This window comes from Leptinotarsa decemlineata, unplaced genomic scaffold (assembly GCF_025532065.1).
Source record: "Leptinotarsa decemlineata unplaced genomic scaffold, Ldec_3_MD MMD2_tig00026328_RagTag_RagTag, whole genome shotgun sequence".
NCBI classification, from domain to species: Eukaryota; Metazoa; Arthropoda; class Insecta; order Coleoptera; family Chrysomelidae; genus Leptinotarsa; species Leptinotarsa decemlineata.
In genome coordinates this window covers 6,804,005-6,826,050 of record NW_027412688.1, presented here as the reverse complement: position 1 = coordinate 6,826,050, position 22,046 = coordinate 6,804,005, and the positions used below count along the sequence as shown (strand labels likewise).

Below are 22,046 nucleotides of genomic sequence, written 5' to 3'. Positions count from 1 at the left end.
CAAATAGTTAGGTAAGTGAGACAGCTCCCAGAACGAATTGTAGACTTTTTTGGAAAGTATTTTGTTTATTTTGTCTGCGCAAAAGCGATTCGAGACGTTTTTTCTATTGATAACTTAGATGATACATTATGTTTATGATCCAGGTTCACAGCTTAATTATTACACCTCAAGTATTTTTGTAAAGCTGTTAACCATGCCTGGCCTGTTTGGTTAAAATCAAATAAATAAATGAATATATAATCAAATATATAGAGCTTTAACGTATTTTGGACAAATAACGGAAAAAGTGGCTTCATTTTTGAGGAAACGAAATATTAAATATTAAATTAAATATTAACATACGTTGGGAAAGTTATTTAAAAATAATAAAATAAAACATCCAAATTCGAGAAATCGGGAGTACCTATATAAATTAAAGTGTGGAACGTGTCCTGAGGTATATATTGGTCAAACTGGCAGAACATTTAGGAATCGAATCCAGGAACATAATATGAGCTATGTAAATAAGAAAACAAGTTCAACATATTCAAATCATCTTTAAGAAAATCATATCTTTAACGAAGCGTTCGAAATTTTACACAGGAAAATGAAGGTTTGAAACTGAATCATTTGGAAGCAATGGAAATTAATTAACTTAAAAATACAAACAATCTAATGGATTACCAACTGGATTTGAAAAGATCATCATTATTGAACTTGTTTTTTTAGACCGAGAAAGAATTATTGATGTAGAAGTGAGGTAATATGATTCAGGTGTTCATAATTAAAGAGGTATCTCAGGTAGAGGTTTGGGTAATTTCTTGGAGGTAGTATCAATTATGGTTTCTTTAGTATATAAATATTAGTGTAAGAAACAACTTGAAGTATTCAAATCACTTGACAAAGCTACTGAGCTAGCGAAACATGTTGTGATATATTTTTCAAATAAAGTCAAGTCAATTCATTGAATTCCTCTATCAAAAAAAATCATCTGTAATTTTCCATAAGTCGTGACTGCATCATTTTTAATGCTCAACTAATGCTACTGGCTCATTTTCTTACAGAAAAACATGCTCGTGAGATTTTTGAACCTATTCAAAAACAACTACAATTTAATTGTTTGAGTTATCAGATACTGAAGATGAAACGGATAGCAGTTTCACCGGGTACCGAATATTCGGCCAACTTTACAGACGGATAGTCGAAGATTCGGCCACCAACGGAACGTTGCCATTTGTTGCATCGCAAGAAACACGTTTGCGAAAACGGCGAGTGAACGATAGGGTAGTCCAATTCGGATCCGTCCGTCGACAAGAGAAGTTACATTTATTTACTTTTTGCATTGATTGAAGCTCCTTGCTGCTGCTAGAAATATTATTTTAATAAGAATCATACGTTAAAAGGTAAGACCTCGTTAATCCTTAGCTCGCACAAGTTTCGACTTCTGACGGTTGTTGTTCGTAGGGGTGCGACAGCTGGTTAACGGAAAAACAGATTTCAAACAGATTTTTTGAACAGAATCCGGTATTCGGCCGAACCGGCACTATAGTTATCAGCCGGCCAAAATACTATCTTTTGGCCACCGGATAGGGCGAATACTGGATAGTTAACGGATATCCTTCTCATCTTTATTTATTACGTTATTGTAGAAATACTTGTATATATTCAAATATTCTTTTTCGAAATTTGAAAATATATAGAAGAATAATATCTACTTGAACGTACTACACTCGGTTGTGTAAACGTTCCTAAAATTAGATAATTTATTATTGATAATTGTTATTAAAATTACTGTTTTTATTCCGGATAATCTCCATATAAAAGTAAACTTCAAACATCCCCACTCACTGTTCAGTGCAAACAGCACCATGACGCTTGTGTTCCTAGCAGCGTTAGTGGTTTTAGCTCCAGCGCTATATTTTGGATATCTCGTTTACAAACATAAGGATGTGAAACTACCAGGACCGACGCCATATCCTTTTTATGGCTTGAAATCGCCTACGGATATTTATGGTGAGTTGGCCGTATTATTTTCATGGGTTTCTTTAAAATTGATTCCCCTGGATCCGTTCTAACGAAGCTCTAGCTAATTTCCAAGTCTGGATGAATCAAATTCTGTAAAATAGATAGCGTTGACAAATTCTAGAAACTGTGAGAGAAGCAAAACATCTCAGAAATTTTTCTAAAAATGCGCAATATAGATATATAGATAGATGGAATTTATTTGTGCAGGTAAAATGATATAACAAATGAAGAGAAGCAAAACCAATAATATCAAAAATATTCGTCCGAGCACTTATAAAATGAAAATCTTAAATGTGGGAAATGCATTTCCAGAAACTCATCAAACTGAATTGTTCTTATAATTTACTTATTATTGTATGCATCATATACAGTGAACGGGTCAACTCAAAAAATTTTAATTTGGGATAATGAAATTATTGCATGAATACTTTATTTTGAAATAAAATTGACAAATGAAATTTTCAAGATAGCGACTGGGTGCCATCTAGGAAAGAAAATTAAATGCAAAGGGGGTTCTTGTGACACATCACTTCAAAGCTCCTGACGAATACCTACTTCACAACCCTAGAATATGAAGTCAATATCTTCAACTACTACAAAATGGCAGAACATTTCATACTTTCCTGAAGACAAACCCATTAATATCGATATTCTTATAAATATTTCTTTTTATCTGCCATCTTCTTGTGAAACAAGAGCTTTTCTCTTATCGCCAAACCACTTTGTTCACATATTTTGTTTCAAATGTATACGTTGTGAATAAAGTTATTATTATTATTATCATTATATGGCAATTTCAACAATCCAATGAGGTTTTTTAAGTTATTTTTTTATAAAAACGACAAAAAATATCAGTACGATAATGAACAGCATCGTTCAGTTAGAATATTCCCTTTTAGTTTTTGGTTTTACTAGTAGAAAGGTGCCACGTCGACAATCTCTAAAATGGTCAACTCTCGTCCATTGGAAAAAAAATTGAAGCGATTTTTATCTACGGTGCGTAAATTAACTGGTGTACCATAACAGAATTCTGTGAAATTATGACGGAAACCATTGCAAGGCATCCTATCTATCTACACAATATTTGTTTTAGTAACGAATGTACATTTTTTTTAAACGGCAATGTTCACAGACAAAATTGTCTTTATTGGAGTGACAATATCGGGAAACCATATTGTAGGACCTCTATTTATTTATCAAAATTCAACAGAGAAAGCGTTAAGATTCGTCGAAGCGAATCCTAATGAATTCAATATAGATATTGTATTCCAACAAGATGGAGCATCACCACATTACTCTAGACAAGTAAGACACTATCTGGATACTATTTTTTCCAGTCGTTGAATTGACTGTCGAGGTCCTACAGAATGGCCAGATTTGACACCTTTGGACTTTTTTTAATGGGGCTATTTGAATCAAAAGGTGTACGAAACTGAGCCTGCTTCAATATTGGATATACGGCAGAGAGTAATAAATATTTGTAGAGATACTGACGTTACTGTGTTCGAAAATGTTCGGCGTGAAATATCCGGTAGGCTGTTCATATGTCAAGAAGTTCAAGGCAACCATTTCGAGCGTCTTCTCAACTGACATCAAGCTTATTACCTCATATTATGTAGTTGAATGTCAATGTATTCAGGCAATTAATAAAAGTTTCGCCATTTTGTAGTAGTTGAAGATATTGACATTATATTCTAGGGTTGTGAAGCATTTGTCAGAAGCTTCAAAAAGATGTGTCACAAGACCACCCTTTTCATTTAATTTTTTTCTCAGATGGCGCCCAGTCACCATCTTGAAAGTGTCATATATCAATTTCACTTCAAAATAAAGTATTCATACATTAATTTCATTATCCCAAATTTCAATTCTTTGAGTTGACCCGTTTAAAAAAAGGGGGGGACATTAAAGAAATGTACTGTATATTTACTTGAGTTATGGGGATAAAACTGTCGTATGAGTAATTGAATCGGTGAAAAAAAACGTAGAAGGTTTGTATCTGCCTAAAGTTGAATGACTAGCGACAAGTATAGATAACTTAAAGAGAAGCTCGGAGCTGATACTCTGTCCGTTGATATTTTTAAATGGCCGTATTAAGTTTCTATGTTTTCTGCGTGCCTCGAGAGAAGGTATGTTCCAAGTTTCACTTTATATGTAACGTAATGGAGGATCAAACTGTGGAACAATAATCAAGATGAGATCTAACCAGGAAAAAATACAGAGATTTGATAGCAGTGATGTTAGTAAAATCGCAGGCGTTTCTCTTAATATATTTCTGAATTACAGAGGAAATATTTAATTCATAGCTGAGTGTGAAGTCAAGAATCACACCTAGATATTTGGCTTCAAAGCAGAATGTGAGGTCAGATTATATTTATACTACACTCGAAAGTGATTGGGTGATATGTTCGATGAAAGCGAAGAATATGTCATTGGGATGCGTTCAAACACATATCATTTTGCGTACACTAGTTGGATAAGCAATCTATATAATTTTGTAGAATCAATCTATCAGTCTCACTTTCAATTATTTCAAAACATTTTAAATCGTCTGCAAACATCGAAGCTTCACTTTCATGAAAGCAGCGAATCAGATCATTAATGAAGAGGTTAAGCAACAGTGGTCCCAAATGCGATCCTTGTGAAACACATGATGTAACTGCAATAGTATGAAAATAGTTATGATTGACCTTGACAATATTTGTTCTTTTGCCTGAGTCTTTTCTCACAAGGTTTCAAGTGATGATTTTTCATGTCATTCAGTAGATGATTTTGGTGATTGAGATAGTTATTAGACAACTGCTAAGTCTAAACCGGGGCTTTAGGTCATGCCCTTGCTGAGGAATGAAGCAAAGTTTTTCTGGAAATTATTGCAAATCCTTACTGAGGCATGACAAGAAGAATAGAGTCTTCAGGCAGAGCAAGATGAGAGACAATTTATATAAGATGTTTCTGAATAGAAATCTTTTTCATTTATATAATTTTGAAGCTTCTATATCTTTTGAGTCAACTTAGAGACATAATTCAAAAACCAGACAGAAAAAAATTACTTGACAGGTTGATCAAAAAGTTAACCTCACTCAAGTGCTGGTAATATCCACAGGGTGTTATGAAAATAGAATAAAAAATATGTACACGTTATTTAAGAGAAAGAGACCACAACACTGGCATAATCAAGAGAAGTGTCATAATTCCAAGAGAACATTCAATTGAGTTAAAAAATCAATTCAATTGAACTCCTCTGTTGAAAGTTATGAGGATTCAGAAAGTAGCAAAGTTCTTGGAATTTTATATTTTTGACATTGAGTGTTTTATGAAACTTGGTTATTATGCGAGAGTGTAACATTGGTGAAAAAAAGCAGCTTGATCAGACCCATCTACTGGTTGGTTACACTGCCTCAGTGCTAGAACCACCATCTATAGTCACAAATTTGCTGACCTATTAGAAATACATTTGTTCACTCAATTTATAGATTTTTCAAAGGGGATTGATAGAGTTAATCAAGTTGTATTGCCTCGAAAATTAGAATCTTTTGGATTTGGGGGTAGTTTTTTGGATAGGATTAGCAGGTAGAATTCAGTAGGTGAAAATCATCAATTACATATCACATACAATTGAAGCCGTTTCTGGTGTTCCCCAGGGTAGTCACTGTGGACCATTACTTTTCAATATCTCCATTGATGATCTTATTGCACACATTATTGACTCTTAGGGGTTGTTATTTGCTGGTGATCTCAAGCTATACAGGGTGATTGAATCATATGTTGGTTGTCTGAAACTTCCAGATGATGCGAACAATTAAACCAATTGTTGTGGAAATAACTGCTTGAAACTAAATCTTGACTAGTCATATGTTTCAATCGTTCTCACATATGAATACTGCATAAACTTTTGCCCTCGAACCAAGTTGATGAAGTTGAAGATCTGGGTGTTATATTTGATAAAAAGTCATTATTCTCATCCCATGTTAATGAAATAACCTGGAAATTACTGAAACTTCTTGGAGGTGTAGTTAGGATCGCTAAAAACTTATAGGCAAGCACATAAAAATTCTATAGTGTTCATCAATTAGGTCACACTTAGTGTCCCTGTTACTTAGAGTACAAAACGGTACTGAAAAGGATTGAAAATTAATTTTTGCTTATTGCTGCCTACAAAATGGGCGTTCAAATGAACCAGCGACATAACCAAGCTGATATTCTTTCTACACTACATCCAACCACATTCCAAAACAGGCAGATTCAGGCTGATCTAATATTTCTATTTAAATTATTGTCAGGCCGAATTAATTGCCCAGAACTTCTTTTTTGGTTGGCCTGAGAGTCAGGCAAAGAGTAACAAGGGATGATAGGGCAGTTTTCGCTGAAAACTCACACTCTACCAATTATGGATTTAATAGTCCAATGTCAAGAATGTTGAGGGAAGGTAATGCACCAGAACTTCATTTTTTTACTCACTCCTTAAAGGCCTTCAAAAAATCTGCAGTCAATTATGTATTTAGTCTATATATTTATGCCTTATATGTTTGTTAGTTTTAAGTGCTGGTGTTGGTTTCAATTGTTTTATTAGCATTTAGTTTTTAAGTTTTTTTTTATTTCATATATTTCAATATTCGTACGAATTTTGTAACTGTTTCTGGATTGAAGTACATTTTAATACATGCATATTTTACGTGGTAACTTAAGAGTTTTTCCGTATATACCGAATCAATAAATCACTTGTGTAACAATCTCTGCATTTTGAAGTGATATTATAATATAATATTGACTAATGAATATTTTCTCTGAAGGATTATTCAAGATGTATTGCGAGCTCACGCAGAAATATGGAAAAACTTTCAAAATGTACTTAGGAAGCACTCTACACGTAGTAACAACCGACGCAACATTTCTAGAGGATCTGTTGAGATCGAATGTCCACATCACAAAATCGCATATATATGACATGACTAGACCATGGATTGGCGATGGACTACTCAATAGTGTAGGTAAGTACGATTCCAAATAATATAATGGGTGGAGTACATCAACATGACAGAGAGTCCAGATCAGAATGTTTATGGAAAAGAAAGGTTGGTGTTATCAGTGTTCGTACATCTATTCAATGCGTTATTATCCCACCCGTTATTACTATTAGTGGCGTCCTTTTCCAAGGACGCCACATTTTAAACAGGTAACAAAAATTTTAGGTAATAACTGCTCCAATATCGAATTTCAACACTCAAATCAGTTCCTGAACTGAACATTGACGACACAACGTTGATCACATCCCCATATTCCATTCTTCACCGTAACATGACTTCAAATTTAATTTTATGACTCTTTAGCCAATCGTAAAACTCGGTTAGTAAAAATTATCCAATACGAACCGCCAATTCTTCAGTCCATGTAGACTAGTTCGTAGCGGCATTATTTCTCTGTATTGGTTTTTTTGGCCTTTGAGATGCCGATAGCTTTAACTATTCACAATAAAGATTACTTCGACTATACTAGTAACTGATGAAGCTACCATGTATCGAAACGAGTTTTAAATAAAATTCATTGTGAAAATTCTATAATTATTCATGGATAGTAGTATTTGTAGAAATTTAAAACTCTTCTCAAGAAACGAGATTATGAATGAGAGTATTTCTCTCACTTTGACTTATTTTAGTAGGTATTCATTGTTTATGCATATTTTGCTTGATATCAAATATACTGGAATATCACGATTATTAAACAAATGAAAGAAAGAATTGTGACTCAGTTTTATTTCAGGTATGAAATGGAAGCAAAGAAGAAAGATGTTGACTCCTTCAGTGCACTTTTCAGTAGTATCCAGCTATCTTCCTATTTTCAAAAGATCTGCTGAAATTCTAGTTCAGCGAATTTATAAACAATTAGAGACAGAATCAGTCATCGACATACATCCTTTCGTTCCTACATTCACATTGGACATTGCCGGAGGTTTGTACTTTCGTTGTCTACTATTGAAGAGAAATCTCTTAGCAAATACAAACATGTTTCAAATGCCTTGTCTTGCGTTCTGTTTTTTTTTCAGCGACATCTTTTGGGTATGACTTTGGAAGTCAGGAAGGCCGAAACCACGATTTTCTCAAAGCAGTTGAAAATTTCACGAAAACTCTTTGGATTCGAAATTTTTCAGTCTGGCAAAGGTCCTACACTCTATTCAAATTGTTCTCCAGTAAATACGCTGCTTTCAAGAAAGATTTAGATATTATAATTGGGTTGTCCTATCGGGTGATTGACAACAAACGGGAATATTACGAAAAACATGGGAAAGTACAGGGGATTGACAGCAATGAAAATAGTTATAAGAAAAAGGTGGCTCTCATAGATGCTCTGTTGCAGTTGCCCGGCTTGTCGGACAGGGATATCCAGGAAGAAGTGAATACGTTTCTGTTTGGGGTAAACAAAATTCATCTACACATGCATACATCAATAATGTTTATTATATTTGTTACAATCCACCTTGAATGAGTGTTACCATCTTTATTCGGGTTTGAAGGCCGTCGTTGTTTGGAACTGCATCCTAACGCTTCGCCAGCACGAGTAGCTAGCTTCAGCAGTTTATTCATCTTGATGAATCTGATTCTAGTTCTCTTTCTCTCTTTCTCTCTCTCTCTCTCTCTCTCTCTCTATATATATATATATATATATATATATATATATATATATATATATATATATATATATATATATATATATATATATATATATATACATTACAATGTAGGTTTTCACGAATGGTGGATGATGTGTTGTTTTTCCGGGTGTTCACACGTTGTGTACTATCCGATAGTCGACGTTTCGCCATCATCTCAGATGGCATTATCAAGACGTGTTGCTGCTTCGCTTCGAGAGGTGTAACTGATGTTAGGTTCTTCTTGTGGTGTATTTATATGGTTTCGCTTGCGTAAATTGTATGGATTTGTTACCGGTTTTTCTACCTGAGGGTTGTTAGTGACTTCTGGCAGTTCTCCTACCTGCGATGGTTCATTATTGGTTTGTGGTTGTCTTTGTGCGTTGTTTTTAATTATTGTTTTCCAAATCCTTGGGATGTTTAGTGAGTCATCACTTTTGTTGATGAGACCTTGCTTTTCGATTTCGATAGCTTCCCTGATTTGTCGAATTCTTGGGTTTTGCACCTGTGCTATCTGTTTTGTGGACTCAAAATTATATATATATATATATATATATATATATATGTATATATATATATATATATATATATATATATATATATATATATATATATATATATATATATATATATATATATATATATATATGTATATATATATATATATACAGGGTGTCCCTGGACTTCCTCTTTTCCTCTCGGGAATGTATAGATGGGGTCAAAATATCACCAGTACTTCATATAACTTTTTTTCCTAAAATCCTTCGTTACCAAGTAACGGGCCCTCGAAGTTACAAAATGAAAAATGTTTTTCTTTGATAACTTTTCAAGTGAATATTCAAAATCATCCAAATTTTGGTAATTGACTAAACAAATGAATTCCTTCGATGAGCTTTCATGCAGGAGTCAGTTGTTTTGCTACAAAGTCAGGAACGGACTACCCCCGATGGTCCACACCCCAAAACTTTGAAATGACAGATATTTTTCAATATTTTTCAACAAATTAAGGTTACTTGGATAATTTTATGAATAAAAGTACTCGTGTGGAAAGTCGATCGGAGCAACGAGTCTTGATAAAAATGTAGTTTCACTCGACGACATCAAACCCGCTCGTCCACCATTATTTGAAATGAATAATTATCAAAGCAGAAATAATAATGATAACGTTAATTCAACAACATTTATCCTGAGATGTCTACCATTATTCGAAAATATTAGTTTTTAAGGAAAATGGAAATGATAGGTAAAATGTTCATAACGAATTTTTATAATGCAAACACGTTTAACTAACGAAACTCAAGGGCCTCAAGAGCAAACAGAAATGAAAAATCCGCTACAGAAACTGCTCGATATGACCACCTTCTCTCTCTATACATTTTCTTAGTCTGCGAAGACACCCTCTCTGTACTTGAAATAGCATTCCAGGGTCGTTTCGTATGGCTTTACAATGTAATGTTATTCTATTCAACAATGCATCTTTTGTGTGAATAGGTGTAGCGTAAACAAGGCTTTTTAGATGCCCCCACAGAAAGAAATCCAATGGATTTAAATCCGGAGACCGCGATGGCCATGAATATGGCCCACCTCTACCAATCCATCTATTGAAAATATGGTTCAGATGGTCACGCACAATCAAACTAAAATGAGGAGGAGCGCCATCATGCATAAACCACATATCTCTTCGGGTTTGCAATGGAACATGTTCCAAAAGTCCATTCAAATCGTTCTGAATAAACTCCAAATAACGTTCTCCATTCAATCGATCCTGTAGAACGAATGGTCCTATAAGATGGTTTCCTATGATACCAGCCCAAACATTCACGTTGAATTTCCGTTGGTGTTTGGTTTGCAATATCCCATGGGGATTTTCTTCGGCCCATATATGGAGATTATGAGAGTTGATAACTCCATCTCTACTGAAACCTGCTTCATCAGAGAATAAAACTCGACTAATAAAAGTCATATCCTCTCTTTGCCTATCCATGAACCAATTGGCATATTCCAGTCGTGCTGGAAAATCTTGAGGTGTCATGGCATGTACCTTCTGGATGTGAAATGGGTGGAGCAGTTGTTCCCTAATTATTCTATGAATAGTGGACATGGATGTATGGAACTGTTCTGATAGATTTCTGATGCTCATTGAAGGATCATCAGCGACGGCTTCCAAAATATTTTCCTCCAATACAACGGTACGTACAGTCCTAGGAGCGCCCTCACCACCTCGTTTTGGCAAAACTGAACCTACAATAATATCGAAATAAAACAACGTGCTCAAATTAATTATCAATTATTACATACCTGTCTCCCTCAAGCTGCGATCGACACGCTCGAATGTTTCTCTTGACGGTACCGTTCGATTGGGAAAATGCTCGGAATACAGACGACGAGCTTCTGCAGCATTACAAAATGCTCGTCCATAAAATACATGCATATCTGCATATTCATTGAATGTAAACTGTTCGGCCATATCAAAAAAATTCAAAATATCCTATAGAATATTGACAATACAATGATAGTCATATGACAACGCACCACTTAACAAAACAAAATCGCATTCCAGTTTCTCATTTTTTATCAAAACTTTCTAAAAGGTTTTTTTGTCAACATCTGTGAAAGAAATGGAACATAATTATTCCCTGGATATTTTTCACCTAATCATGTGCAGCCGTTTTTGTAGTTCATTCGTTTGCTTTTTATTAGTATAGTAAATATTTTTTCCGATGTGCGTTTTTTCAGCTAAATTTAGATTCGTGTTAAAGAATTTCTCCCATAAAATTATAATTATCAGTGAAACTCCTCAACAGTTTAGCTGTGAAGAAGAATTTGAAACATTCGAATGTTGAGTTTCATGAGGTTCAGATAACTGATCAACACGAAACGTGATTATTCCACACGTATTATGTACATACAAAATATGGAATGAATTCGATATTTCATAGTAGAGTAGCTTGTTAGTTTAAAAACACCACGAATCTACAGAACTTGATATTTCTTTTGAAAAAATATCTGCTATCACAATTGTGACTTAAACTTCCATGTAGGTACTGTTTTTTTTTGTTTACGACTTCATTTTAGCATACTTTGTATTATTCCTGTTATAAATGTTGTTGAATTAACGTTATCATTATTATTTCTGCTTTGATAATTATTCATTTCAAATAATGGTGGACGAGCGGGTTTGATGTCGTCGAGTAGAACTACATTTTTATCAAGACTCGTTGCTCTGATCGACTTTCCACACGAGTACTTTTATTCATAAAATTGTCCAAGTAACCTTATTTTGTTGAAAAATATTGAAAAATATCTGTCATTTCAAAGTTTTGGGGGTGTGGACCATCGGGGGTAGTCCGTTCCTGACTTTGTAGCAAAACAACTGACTCCTGCATGAAAGCTCATCGACGGAATTCATTTGTTTAGTCAATTACCAAAATTTGGATGATTTTGAATATTCACTTGAAAAGTTATCAAAGAAAAACATTTTTCATTTTGTAACTTCGAGGGCTCGTAACTTGGTTACGAAGACTTTTAGGAAAAAAAGTTATATGAAGTAGTGGTGATATTTTGACCCCATCTATACATTCCCGAGAGGAAAAGAGGAAGTCCAATATATATATATATATATATTGGTTGACCATTGCGTCCCACTCGGGCGCATTTAGCCAGGCTCCTCCTATCAAGATTGACAGAAGCTTCGTCGGGGGGCGCAGCGGTCTTGCAAGAAGCAATGCTGCCACCCATTTTTTTCGCCTCCTGCTCGGTAGGCCTTTTACTTTTTCTCGCGGACGACTGTTTTTGTCAACAACAAAATGTCCCATCGGCAGGCAGAATGATCAAAAGGTTTCGGTATTTTGTCTGTTTTCACAAACAAAGTTCGCTATGTGGAAATGGTCGGCGACAACAACAAGCAACTATTCAGTTCACTATTTTGTTAGACATTATGAGACATTAATACTTTATTTAAAGTGTTTATTTGTGGTGGTTATAAATTTCGATGAACTCAGTTCTTCATTCATTTTTAGGTTATCATTCCATAATTTATTAGTCTTCTAAACAATGATCTCATCCAGGATGATTAACGGAAAAACAGATTTAAACAGATTGAACAGTATCTTGTTTTTTTGACTTCCGCTCAACAGATTCCATTATAAAAAAAACCGCAGGCCATTATAAAAATATCGTCTTGAGAAGGCGTGTAGTGAAAACAAAACGGCTCAGACTAATTTTTGTCTGTTTGATGGACCTCGAGTTATGAGTTTGTTTTCGAAACCGAAACAATTTTTTGTTTTTGTTTTCGAAAACGAAACAAGTCGCAAGCGAGCCCGTTTGGTGGAAAACGGCCTTTAGAAAGCACAATTATATGTTATTAGTGAATACTGTTTTTGGGTTCGTCCTGTTGGCATTCTCCTGAAAAATGAATAAAAAACACAATACTCTGAGGACAACTTTCCAGGACAAATTTTGAAAGGTGTCTACTTATATAGTTCCAATTATGCTACTGTTGCTTTAGATATCTCTAATATTATCTTAAACGTAATATCAGAAAAAACATCGAGTGGTTCTTTTGGCGGTATATTCGCATTCTTTGTCGGTGTTTTCGCGTTCTTTGTCGCATATCCCTATTTTAATGGCTCGTTAGCGGCGTCCTCAAGGGATATAGAGGGTAGACATATCTCAATGATTTTGTGGGTGAATTGCAGTGCTATTTGCTTGAGACGACTATGTTGCTTTCTTTGATGTAGCGACATGTTTGCATTCTTGAAATTCTTTTACTCTCAGACAATACTGAACGAACTATAGATAGTGTCCTCATTATTTCAGGGAAACGATACCTTGGCAACAGCACTGAGTTTCAACTTGTATGAACTTTCCAAACATCCTGAAATTCAAGCCAAATTGTACGAAGAAGTGAGTCATTATTCAGAAATAGATCCTGAAATGTCTTTGGATACTTTGCAAGCAATGCCTTATTTGCATAAGGTGATCAAGGAAACACTGAGACTGCGTACAACAGTTCCGATCGTCGAAAGGTTATTAGAAGAAGACGCTGTGATTGGTAAGTGATAGACAGAGACAAAGAGCTATTCGCTAAATAATACTTTCAAAATTGTCACATTCTAAGCGACCTCGATAAGAATGAGCCGATGTTAAAATTGAAAATCTAGTGGTTGTTGACTTTCAGCAGCCGAAGAAGTTGTTTCAGGCTCATCATTTGTAAACGGTATGTCTGTTGTTGATGCAGCATATCCCATATTCGAATGCATTAATTGCCATGAACATTATTGTAGCTTGAATCAGGGCCGTCGCCATGGGGGAGGGAATGGGGGGAGCCTTCCCCCCCTGCTTTTTCGACTTGGGAAAAAGTTGGGAAAATTTGGGCCGTGAAGATAGAAAAAAATAAAAGTAAAAAAATGAATGAAAATTAAAAAAATTAAAATGAGAGAAAAGAAAGGGAGAGGTAATAAGAAAAGGGAAAGAACCGAGAGAAGGTTGGGATTTCCCAACATGCATAACTTGGAGATCCCATACTTTGAAATTCTGAGTTGTTTGAAAACTTCAAAAAAGTTTAATTTCTCCCAAGTAAGAGAACGGTCCTGGACAGTCCACAAATTTTGAAGTGACAATTTTACAAAATTCACACCTTTTCGCTGTTTTTTCGACTTGGAAAAGTTGGGAAATTTCGGGCCGTGAAGATAGAAAAAATAATAGTAGAAAACAATAAGCACAATATTATTTAAGTGTTGTTTCCTTTCATTTGTATTGAATATTCCTATACATGGTGGATATGGTGGAAGACCAATAACGACCTTGGTCCGAAGTAGAATAATTCCCATTATTATTTTCATAATTACCAAAATTTATTTTTGTTTGTGCATACCCTAACGGGCATAAGCATTCAGCCAATCTTTGGATAGCTAAGTAAGAAAATTAATATATTATAGTAGTAACTTACCCCTCGGCTTTCATTTTTTCGAAAGTTAGGAAATTTTTCTGGTGGGTTTGGGAAAATTTGGATTCCCTCCCCCCTGGTTTTTCTTTTCGCTACGGCCCTGGTTAACAATAACAGTAACACCATTCTTACGTGAATTTCCAATAACCTCTATATTTTGCGTATGCGTTACGTGCCCATCTAGAAGTAACAAGACCGGGTCAGTTGTTGAGGCCTTATAAAGTTTGACGAACCGTTGGAACCAGCTCATGAAGGTTTCAGTTGTCATTCAGCTTCAAGCGTTGCATTCTGCCGTCGTCCCTGGAGTAGCTCGATCTAATAACTCCTGCTCCATTCTTTGCCGAGGAAATATTAACATAGCAGGCATATAAGTTCCAGCTGCATTGAAACATATCCTGACGTTAATCGTCTGCCCTCGTTCTGCAGAAGAAAGGGAGCCTACTTGTTTTCTTCCTTTTTCAGCATTGATTTTACTACTTGTTTTGGAGACGCATGTTATACCACAGTCTCGTCGCATATTCTAACTGGCGTTAAATTATATTTGTCATAAACTTTCCCAAGCAAAGAATAAAATTTATTTACGGCCACTTTGTTGAGCCTTTGAACCAGTCTACGCCAGCAATCTTTTCAAAATGGTTAAAATTGTGAGCTGACAGGCTAGTTTTCGTAAAACGACAGTTGTCAATCCAAATAATCGTTTCTCCATATCTTTTACATACCTAACACCCTCCTTTTTTTCTTGTTTGGAAAATACGGGTTTAAAGTTACCTGAAGCTGAATTAAGAGATACTTGCGCTTCCTTATTTTTGCGACGTGACCCTCCAATGTTGTCTGTGGAACACCGTGCAATTGAGCTGCTATTCTGTAACCTGCTGATTGGCCTAAAACTGCATCATTTGCGTGTTTCATGCTTTCTACAGACCATCAACTGCTTCTGGAACTTTTCTTTTTGTAAGTTCGTGCCATTTTTTAAAAAGCTAAAACAAGGACCTCAAGGACATACCAAAAAGTGCATGTTAGAGCCTTGAGAATTGAAAAAAACGTGGGCGGAGGTTTATTCTATCTGAGAGGGACTATTTTGAATGGATCTTAATAGAAATTGATGAATAATAGAAATTCACGTTATTTTTTAACAGAGTAGTACATAAAATGATCAGAACACTGAGTATTAGCTCAGTTCAAATTTAAAAGCCTTAATGTTAACATTCCATTTTCTATGAACCACCCTCAAAAACTATGAAGCTGATATGTTATACAATGGACAAAAAATCTTTTTTTTTTTCGTTTAATCCATATATCGTAATCCAGATGTGTTGATTTGATTTTCAATTTTTACTCAATAACTCATGGCATTGTCCTAAACAAAACTAGATGTCATGTAGATTTTACTGACTTATTTTTTTTAATGGAGAAACTCACCAAGTTTGTCTCAGATTCGAAGTCATTAGTCATATTCGTAAATTTTAGTCGTTCACTGAAAAATGTAACACAGGGGTTCTCCAAAGATGTATTCTTGGGCCCTTGTTTTTATTATACATCAACCTTTGTCTGAAAGTGTAAAACACCGGCTTTTTTCTGTACACTGAAATCTCATGTGACACAGCAGATCTCTCCAATAAAGCAAGAAGGGTATTGAACAAAGTGGTAAACTTTTGCAAAAGCAACAGGCTTGTCATGATCTAAAGTTGAATTAGAAGAAGTCCTATTGAGCGGACGTTCTGAGCGACAGAGTGATGTCTAGATTCAGCTCAATTCGAATTATATACCTGTTCGTTCTCATTTTCTTACATATGACAACCATATCTTATTGAAAAATGGAATAAGATATTTTGCTCAGCGAAAATTGAATACTATAGAATATTGTAAGAATCTGTCATTTTGCATATAATCAGTCAACTTTTTTTATATGTCTGGTATATCTCTGGTACAAATCTTTTTAGTGATATACATAACAAGCTTGTTCCAGGCAGAAGTAGCGGTCATCGAACACTGTATAGGAAAAATAAACAGGCAGAAGGTCACAAATGAAACCATTGCCATTTTTTCCGACAGCCAGGCGGAAATTGAGGCGCTCTGACTGGTGGGAAGCTGTCTGAGCACACTAAAGGAGCTAAGTACCCAAAATGGGGTCACTCTAGCTTAGGTACCCGGACATGAGGGTCACAAGGGCTCTTGAGGAGCCCGATGTTCTAGCCCGTGAAGGCGCATCCAAGGCTATGATCGGCCCAGAACCCTTCTGCGGGGTAGCGAAAGCATGCATAAAGACACCCATAAATTCATGGATGCAGGCCGAATCGATAGGTTGATGGAATAAGCTCCCAGGAATGAGGCAGGCGAAAGAGTGCATAAAGAAACCATCGCCCAGATTCACAGAAGACCTGCTAAACCGTGTTTAGCAGGTCTTCCGTGAGGTTGTAAGGGTAGTTGGTGGGTTTACTAACGGGGCGTAGCCGACTCAGGAAATATATGAGCCTGATTAACGGAAAACAGATTTTAAACAGATTTTTTTAAACATGGGTCTGACAGAAGAAACTCAATACAGGTTCCGTCAAGAAGAGGAAGAAACCGCACTGCATGTGCTCTGTGAATGCGCAGCGATAGCAAGGCTGAGACATGCAAGATGCGTTGAAGAGAAACCAGAGGCTGATAAAGAGGTCTGTGTCAAGGCTTTGGAGCCTCATCAAATAGATCAAGCTAGAGATTGAGCTCTAACAATCAAGGAGCATCACAATAGATCCGAAAAGGTCTCAGTGAATCAGGCCATGGCTAGCTCCCCGACAATCTAATCTAATCTACGTAACAAGTTCTACCGACCAATTTTTGAAAAGTTGAGAATGTTACTACTCCTTTCATGAAACACAAGGAAAAGAATATAGACAGCGAAAGAAAAATGCGATGACTTGAGAATGAGGTGATATGAATTGTTCAGGTTTAATGCAACGTCACCCATAAAAACCTGCCAGATCATGGCCAAAAAAACCTGGAAAATAGCTTGGACGCAATTGTAGGATATTTATGTATTTTTGGAATGCCAGTTTATTGTTCGATTGTGTTTTTCTCTCACACTATCTATATATTTAACTGTAAAATGTCATGTCCGTAAATAAAAAGAATGAATAAGTGAATGAATACCTTCGCATAAGACAGTCTTATTTGAGAGAGCAACTGAATATAGAGCGATATTAAATTTGGCTGTTTACTTCTTGCTGTGTAGTCGTCCGTATTATACTTTGGAAGAATTTTATGCGGATACCTTTTCATTGAATTATTTTTTTATTGCTAAGGATTTTAAACTCAATTCTCTTTTATGCAAATATGCCAGAATCCTTTGTTTCACTTGTTTTCTTGTTTCATATGTTGTCTGACTAACTGTAGCTTTTAGTATTTAGTGTTTTTATTTATACGAGTGCTTTGTCCACAAGAATTCCATATTCTTTATGACAATAAAGTATTGATTCCTCAATCGATTTGAAGAATCAAATCTGCTAATATATTGAAAATTTCCTATTTTGAATATGATTTTATATAATCAAAGAATACCAGTGTTGTTACAAACATCTCATCATGATGAAGCCTCACATGAACTTTTATTTAGATTTGGTTATTTTATGCTTAGTTTTATATTAGTTACTGTTTATTTCCTGAATTTGCTTTCATATTTTATAAATTGACCATTTTATTTATTTATTTTTTAGATTAATTTTATATATTTATGGGACTTTCTATTTGGATTTAGTGACAATAAATATTATTATTTTTTAGGGGGACTCAAATTACCAAAGGGAACAGTGATTTCAATGGCGGTATACTGGCTCCACCATAACAGCGAATACTATCCAAATCCAGAAAAATTCGACCCTGAAAGGTTCGATCCTGAAAATGATAAAAAACGTCCCACCTACTCATTCCTGGCATTCAGTGCTGGACCAAAAAATTGTATAGGTAATAATAGAATATTGAAGCGTTTAAAAGAACTATGACCGCATGTTTTCTTTTTCGGAGAAAAAAAGCGTTAATCAATTTTATTCAACAACTAACTGACACGACCGACTTATTAAATGTTTTATTTTTATTTGTCGAATTATATTGAATTTTCAGTAATGCGTCTAGGAAGCAAGAAGTGGGCCATACTTAAAGGGCCAGTGTTTCCAGGTCTTTTACATGCTAAACAGTGGATTGTTTCAGAAAAACAGTAAATTGAAACAATCAACATTCGAAGGTATATTTCAAACACCTATTATTTGTATAGTATTTTCCACCATTTTCAGTCATTCAATGAATATAACAGAAAGTAAACTTAGTCATAAGTAGATTTGAACTCTCGAACAATAGAACAGTAGCTTGAGAGTAAAAACAGCAGATCTACTACAAAACTAGTAGATCTGGCAATACTGAATACGACGTTCCTCGCACGCGATTTCTTCTTCACCTGCAGTGAATTGATTCGAATTATTCCGCAGTCTCATTCCGTTATGGCTTCTTCGAGAAAGATTCTTTATAATCTTTCTCAAATAAAGCACTTGTGATAGACGTTGCTGAATTGCCTATATTATGAAATAACAAATATTCATGCGCGAAAAGTTTTCACTACACATATTGAATGGCAATTGATCCATACAATAAATGTTCACCAATCATCATCACTCATAAGTGTATATTACTGGAGTTTTTTCCCCAACACCAAATCGTTATTTTTACACCTCGACACGTGTTTCGATCACCAAGTGATAATCTTCAAGAGGAAGATAAAACTAACAACTACTCAAAACTAAAGCTACTTATACTATAATCAGGTACATCATATAGGTAGGTAATCAGTAATAGCACTCATACAAGTATACCACCCTAAATTAATTTTACAATTGACCTTTCTATTATTTTACAATATGTCCTTATGTATGTTTAAATGTTACAGCTATATATAGAACAATTTTCAGCTATAAAAAATTAGTTTCACAATATTGCCTATCTGAATATATTTACAATGTGTCTTTTTGTGGTAATCAGTAAACCCAACAATATTATTTCAACAAGCTATATAGTATGCTATTTGGTATTGGTCCGTTATCGTTATTCATAATATTATTATGTTTACTTATTTCTACACTCTCATAGGCATCTAGTTGCCTGTTATTGTTAACTTGTCTAACTAATCTTAAAGAACTGAAGTCTATGGAATGGTTTTGTTGCAAAATATGATGGGCGACTGCTGATTTTTCAGGTCTTCCATATTTTAAGTGTGCTATGTGTTCCTTATATCTCACTTCAATAGATCTTTTTGTCTGTCCATAATATTTTGCATCGCAGTCCTCACATTCAATTTCGTAAATTCCAGACTTTTCCGAATTCTCGACTTTGTCTTTTGGACTTCCCAAAAGGCTCTGCAGTGTATGACTTTTTTTAAAAACCACCTTCATACCTAGTTCCTTGATAATCTGTCCAAAGTTCTTCGTATATTGGTGGTATGGAACTGAGATGTATTTATCTTGGTTTTTGTCCTTTCTGAAAGTCGAGATTTTGTTCATTCCTAACCTAAACTTCTTTTTCCTAATTATGTCATCTACAATACCCCTCGGGAAACCGTTAGTGGCTGCTATTTCCTGTATTGTACGTTTTTCTTTTGTGAACCTATCATGTGTTAGAGGGAAAGTCAAAAGACGATGCACCAAAAAATTCAACCCCGCACGTTTGTGCTGTCCACAGTGATGTGAACTGTCAGGAATATACCTGTACGTGTTTGTTTCTTTTGGTGTTGGGGAAAAAACTCCAGTATTATTCATTACTACACCAAAGGTTCCAAACAGTACATCACAAAAACTCATAAGTGTCATTCTTTGGAACTCTCATTTTTTTCTATTTAGTTCCACACTCTTGTGTAAGGTGCTGATGTTAAAGAAAATATTTCTGGCAGTCCAGAGGTACTGTGAAATATTCAGCAGCCTCCAGATGACATAAGAGACCTTAATGAAAGGTAGAACTGGAATCTTTGGCATAGAATTGAAAGACTTTTCTCAATGCTGATTTCATCAACTAAATTGACGTCTTAAGGATTTGAAGTAGACTGTCAACAGTGTATTCTCTCACATCGAGAATAGTGTAGCAGTTCTGGAGTTTGGATTGAAGAGAGCTTCAGAGTTATTTCAAAGCAAGCACAGCATATTGAAGAATTATGACAAAAATGTTATTATATGTTATTTCCATTTTGGTGTTTTTATAGCTCCATATCTCAATAAATGAGGTTTTTGATGGTTTAGAGCGTATTGGAATTATCATGAACCGGATTTGTGAAACGTCCGAAGAATAAACGAATTGAGCCTCGAACTTCTGTCTTACCCAGCGGTGGCTCGTCAGAGGACGCTTAGCCTCCCCATAAAATTTGAGACTATTCATCGCAATAAATTAAAAGATATCAACAATCATGATTATTTTTTAAAAAATACTTGGGTATCATTATTTTACCATTAATTTTCAATACAAATACATGATATGTCCGAAAAAACACTATCACTCACTACGTAGTACGTACCATACTGTATCCTGCATCAACAAAACTCAAACGCACCGCTCATGAACGAATAACGAATAAACCATCAACCCGAAATAATAAATAATATACATTACAAGGGAGCCAAGCCTCCGACCGCTTTAAAAAACACGAGCTCCACGAGACCGATCCAACCAGCGACATAGGTCCTGATTTGTAATTTCAGTTGCAGAAATTATAGCGTTAGAGGCGGCTATCCTCCAGTTGGTCTCCGTTAGTCGTTAGTGTATGACTGCGTTTGTTTTTTATTTAATTATTCGGACGGGATGCCGTTCGAATAATTAAATAAACAAAAATACATGGAGATTTCTCGTTTTGTATGTGTATCAAGAAAAATACTAATATCTATTTTTGTTCAGTTCTTTGAAAATAGATTTCTTTTTCAGGTCAAAGATATGCCATGCTGGTATTGAAGAACACCATTTCTAGGATTATCAAAGAGTTTGAGCTTTTGCCAGTACCCGATCACAAACTGGAATTAGGAATGGCTCTAGTTTTGAAATCAAAATATGGATTGCCAATAAGATTCAAACCTAGGCCGAAAATTGAAAAGGACTACTGCCTTATGAGAAAACATTCTGAAAAACAAATAAATGTGTAGAGATGTATTCTTGAACGATAGCATTGAAAATTGTATTATGAATTATATTGCCAATTAAGGTGTTATGTTTTCTTTGATTTTTCCCTGCTTTCAAAGCCAGAGAATTGTCTTACTATAAACCTTCAGAATGTATGTAATTTGATCAACATTGGTCCCAGAAACAGACTGACATTTTCCTCTTATAAGACACTACTTTAGGATGCATTGTGGTAAAGTTTGTTAACTTCACACCAACTATCGGAAATGGCGACAAGGATTGCTTCTAAAATGATCGACAGGCATCAACAGGCACTGCAGAAATATCCTTAAG

General features: G+C 35.1%; 1 protein-coding gene across 1 annotated transcript; it reads left to right on the top strand.

Moving 5' to 3' along the window:
* The first annotated feature begins 1,815 nt into the window (after nucleotides 1–1,815).
* On the top strand, nucleotides 1,816–21,801 carry LOC111505305 (cytochrome P450 4d2). The gene is made up of 7 exons (XM_023160082.2): nucleotides 1,816–1,992; nucleotides 6,792–6,989; nucleotides 7,759–7,947; nucleotides 8,042–8,409; nucleotides 13,463–13,697; nucleotides 18,354–18,533; nucleotides 21,522–21,801. Exons 1-7 carry the CDS (start codon nucleotides 1,848–1,850, stop codon nucleotides 21,734–21,736), a joined length of 1,530 nt encoding a protein of 509 aa, XP_023015850.1. The 5' UTR covers nucleotides 1,816–1,847; the 3' UTR covers nucleotides 21,737–21,801.
* Nucleotides 21,802–22,046: the final 245 nt, after the last annotated feature.

Coding starts and splice junctions, on each gene's coding strand:
- LOC111505305 (XM_023160082.2), top strand. CDS start 1,848: ATGACGCTTGTGTTCCTAGCAGCGTTAGTGGTTTTAGCTCCAGCGCTA. Junction 1,993..6,791: donor ATCGCCTACGGATATTTATG/GTGAGTTGGCCG, acceptor TTTTCTCTGAAG/GATTATTCAAGATGTATTGC. Junction 8,410..13,462: donor TGAATACGTTTCTGTTTGGG/GTAAACAAAATT, acceptor TCATTATTTCAG/GGAAACGATACCTTGGCAAC.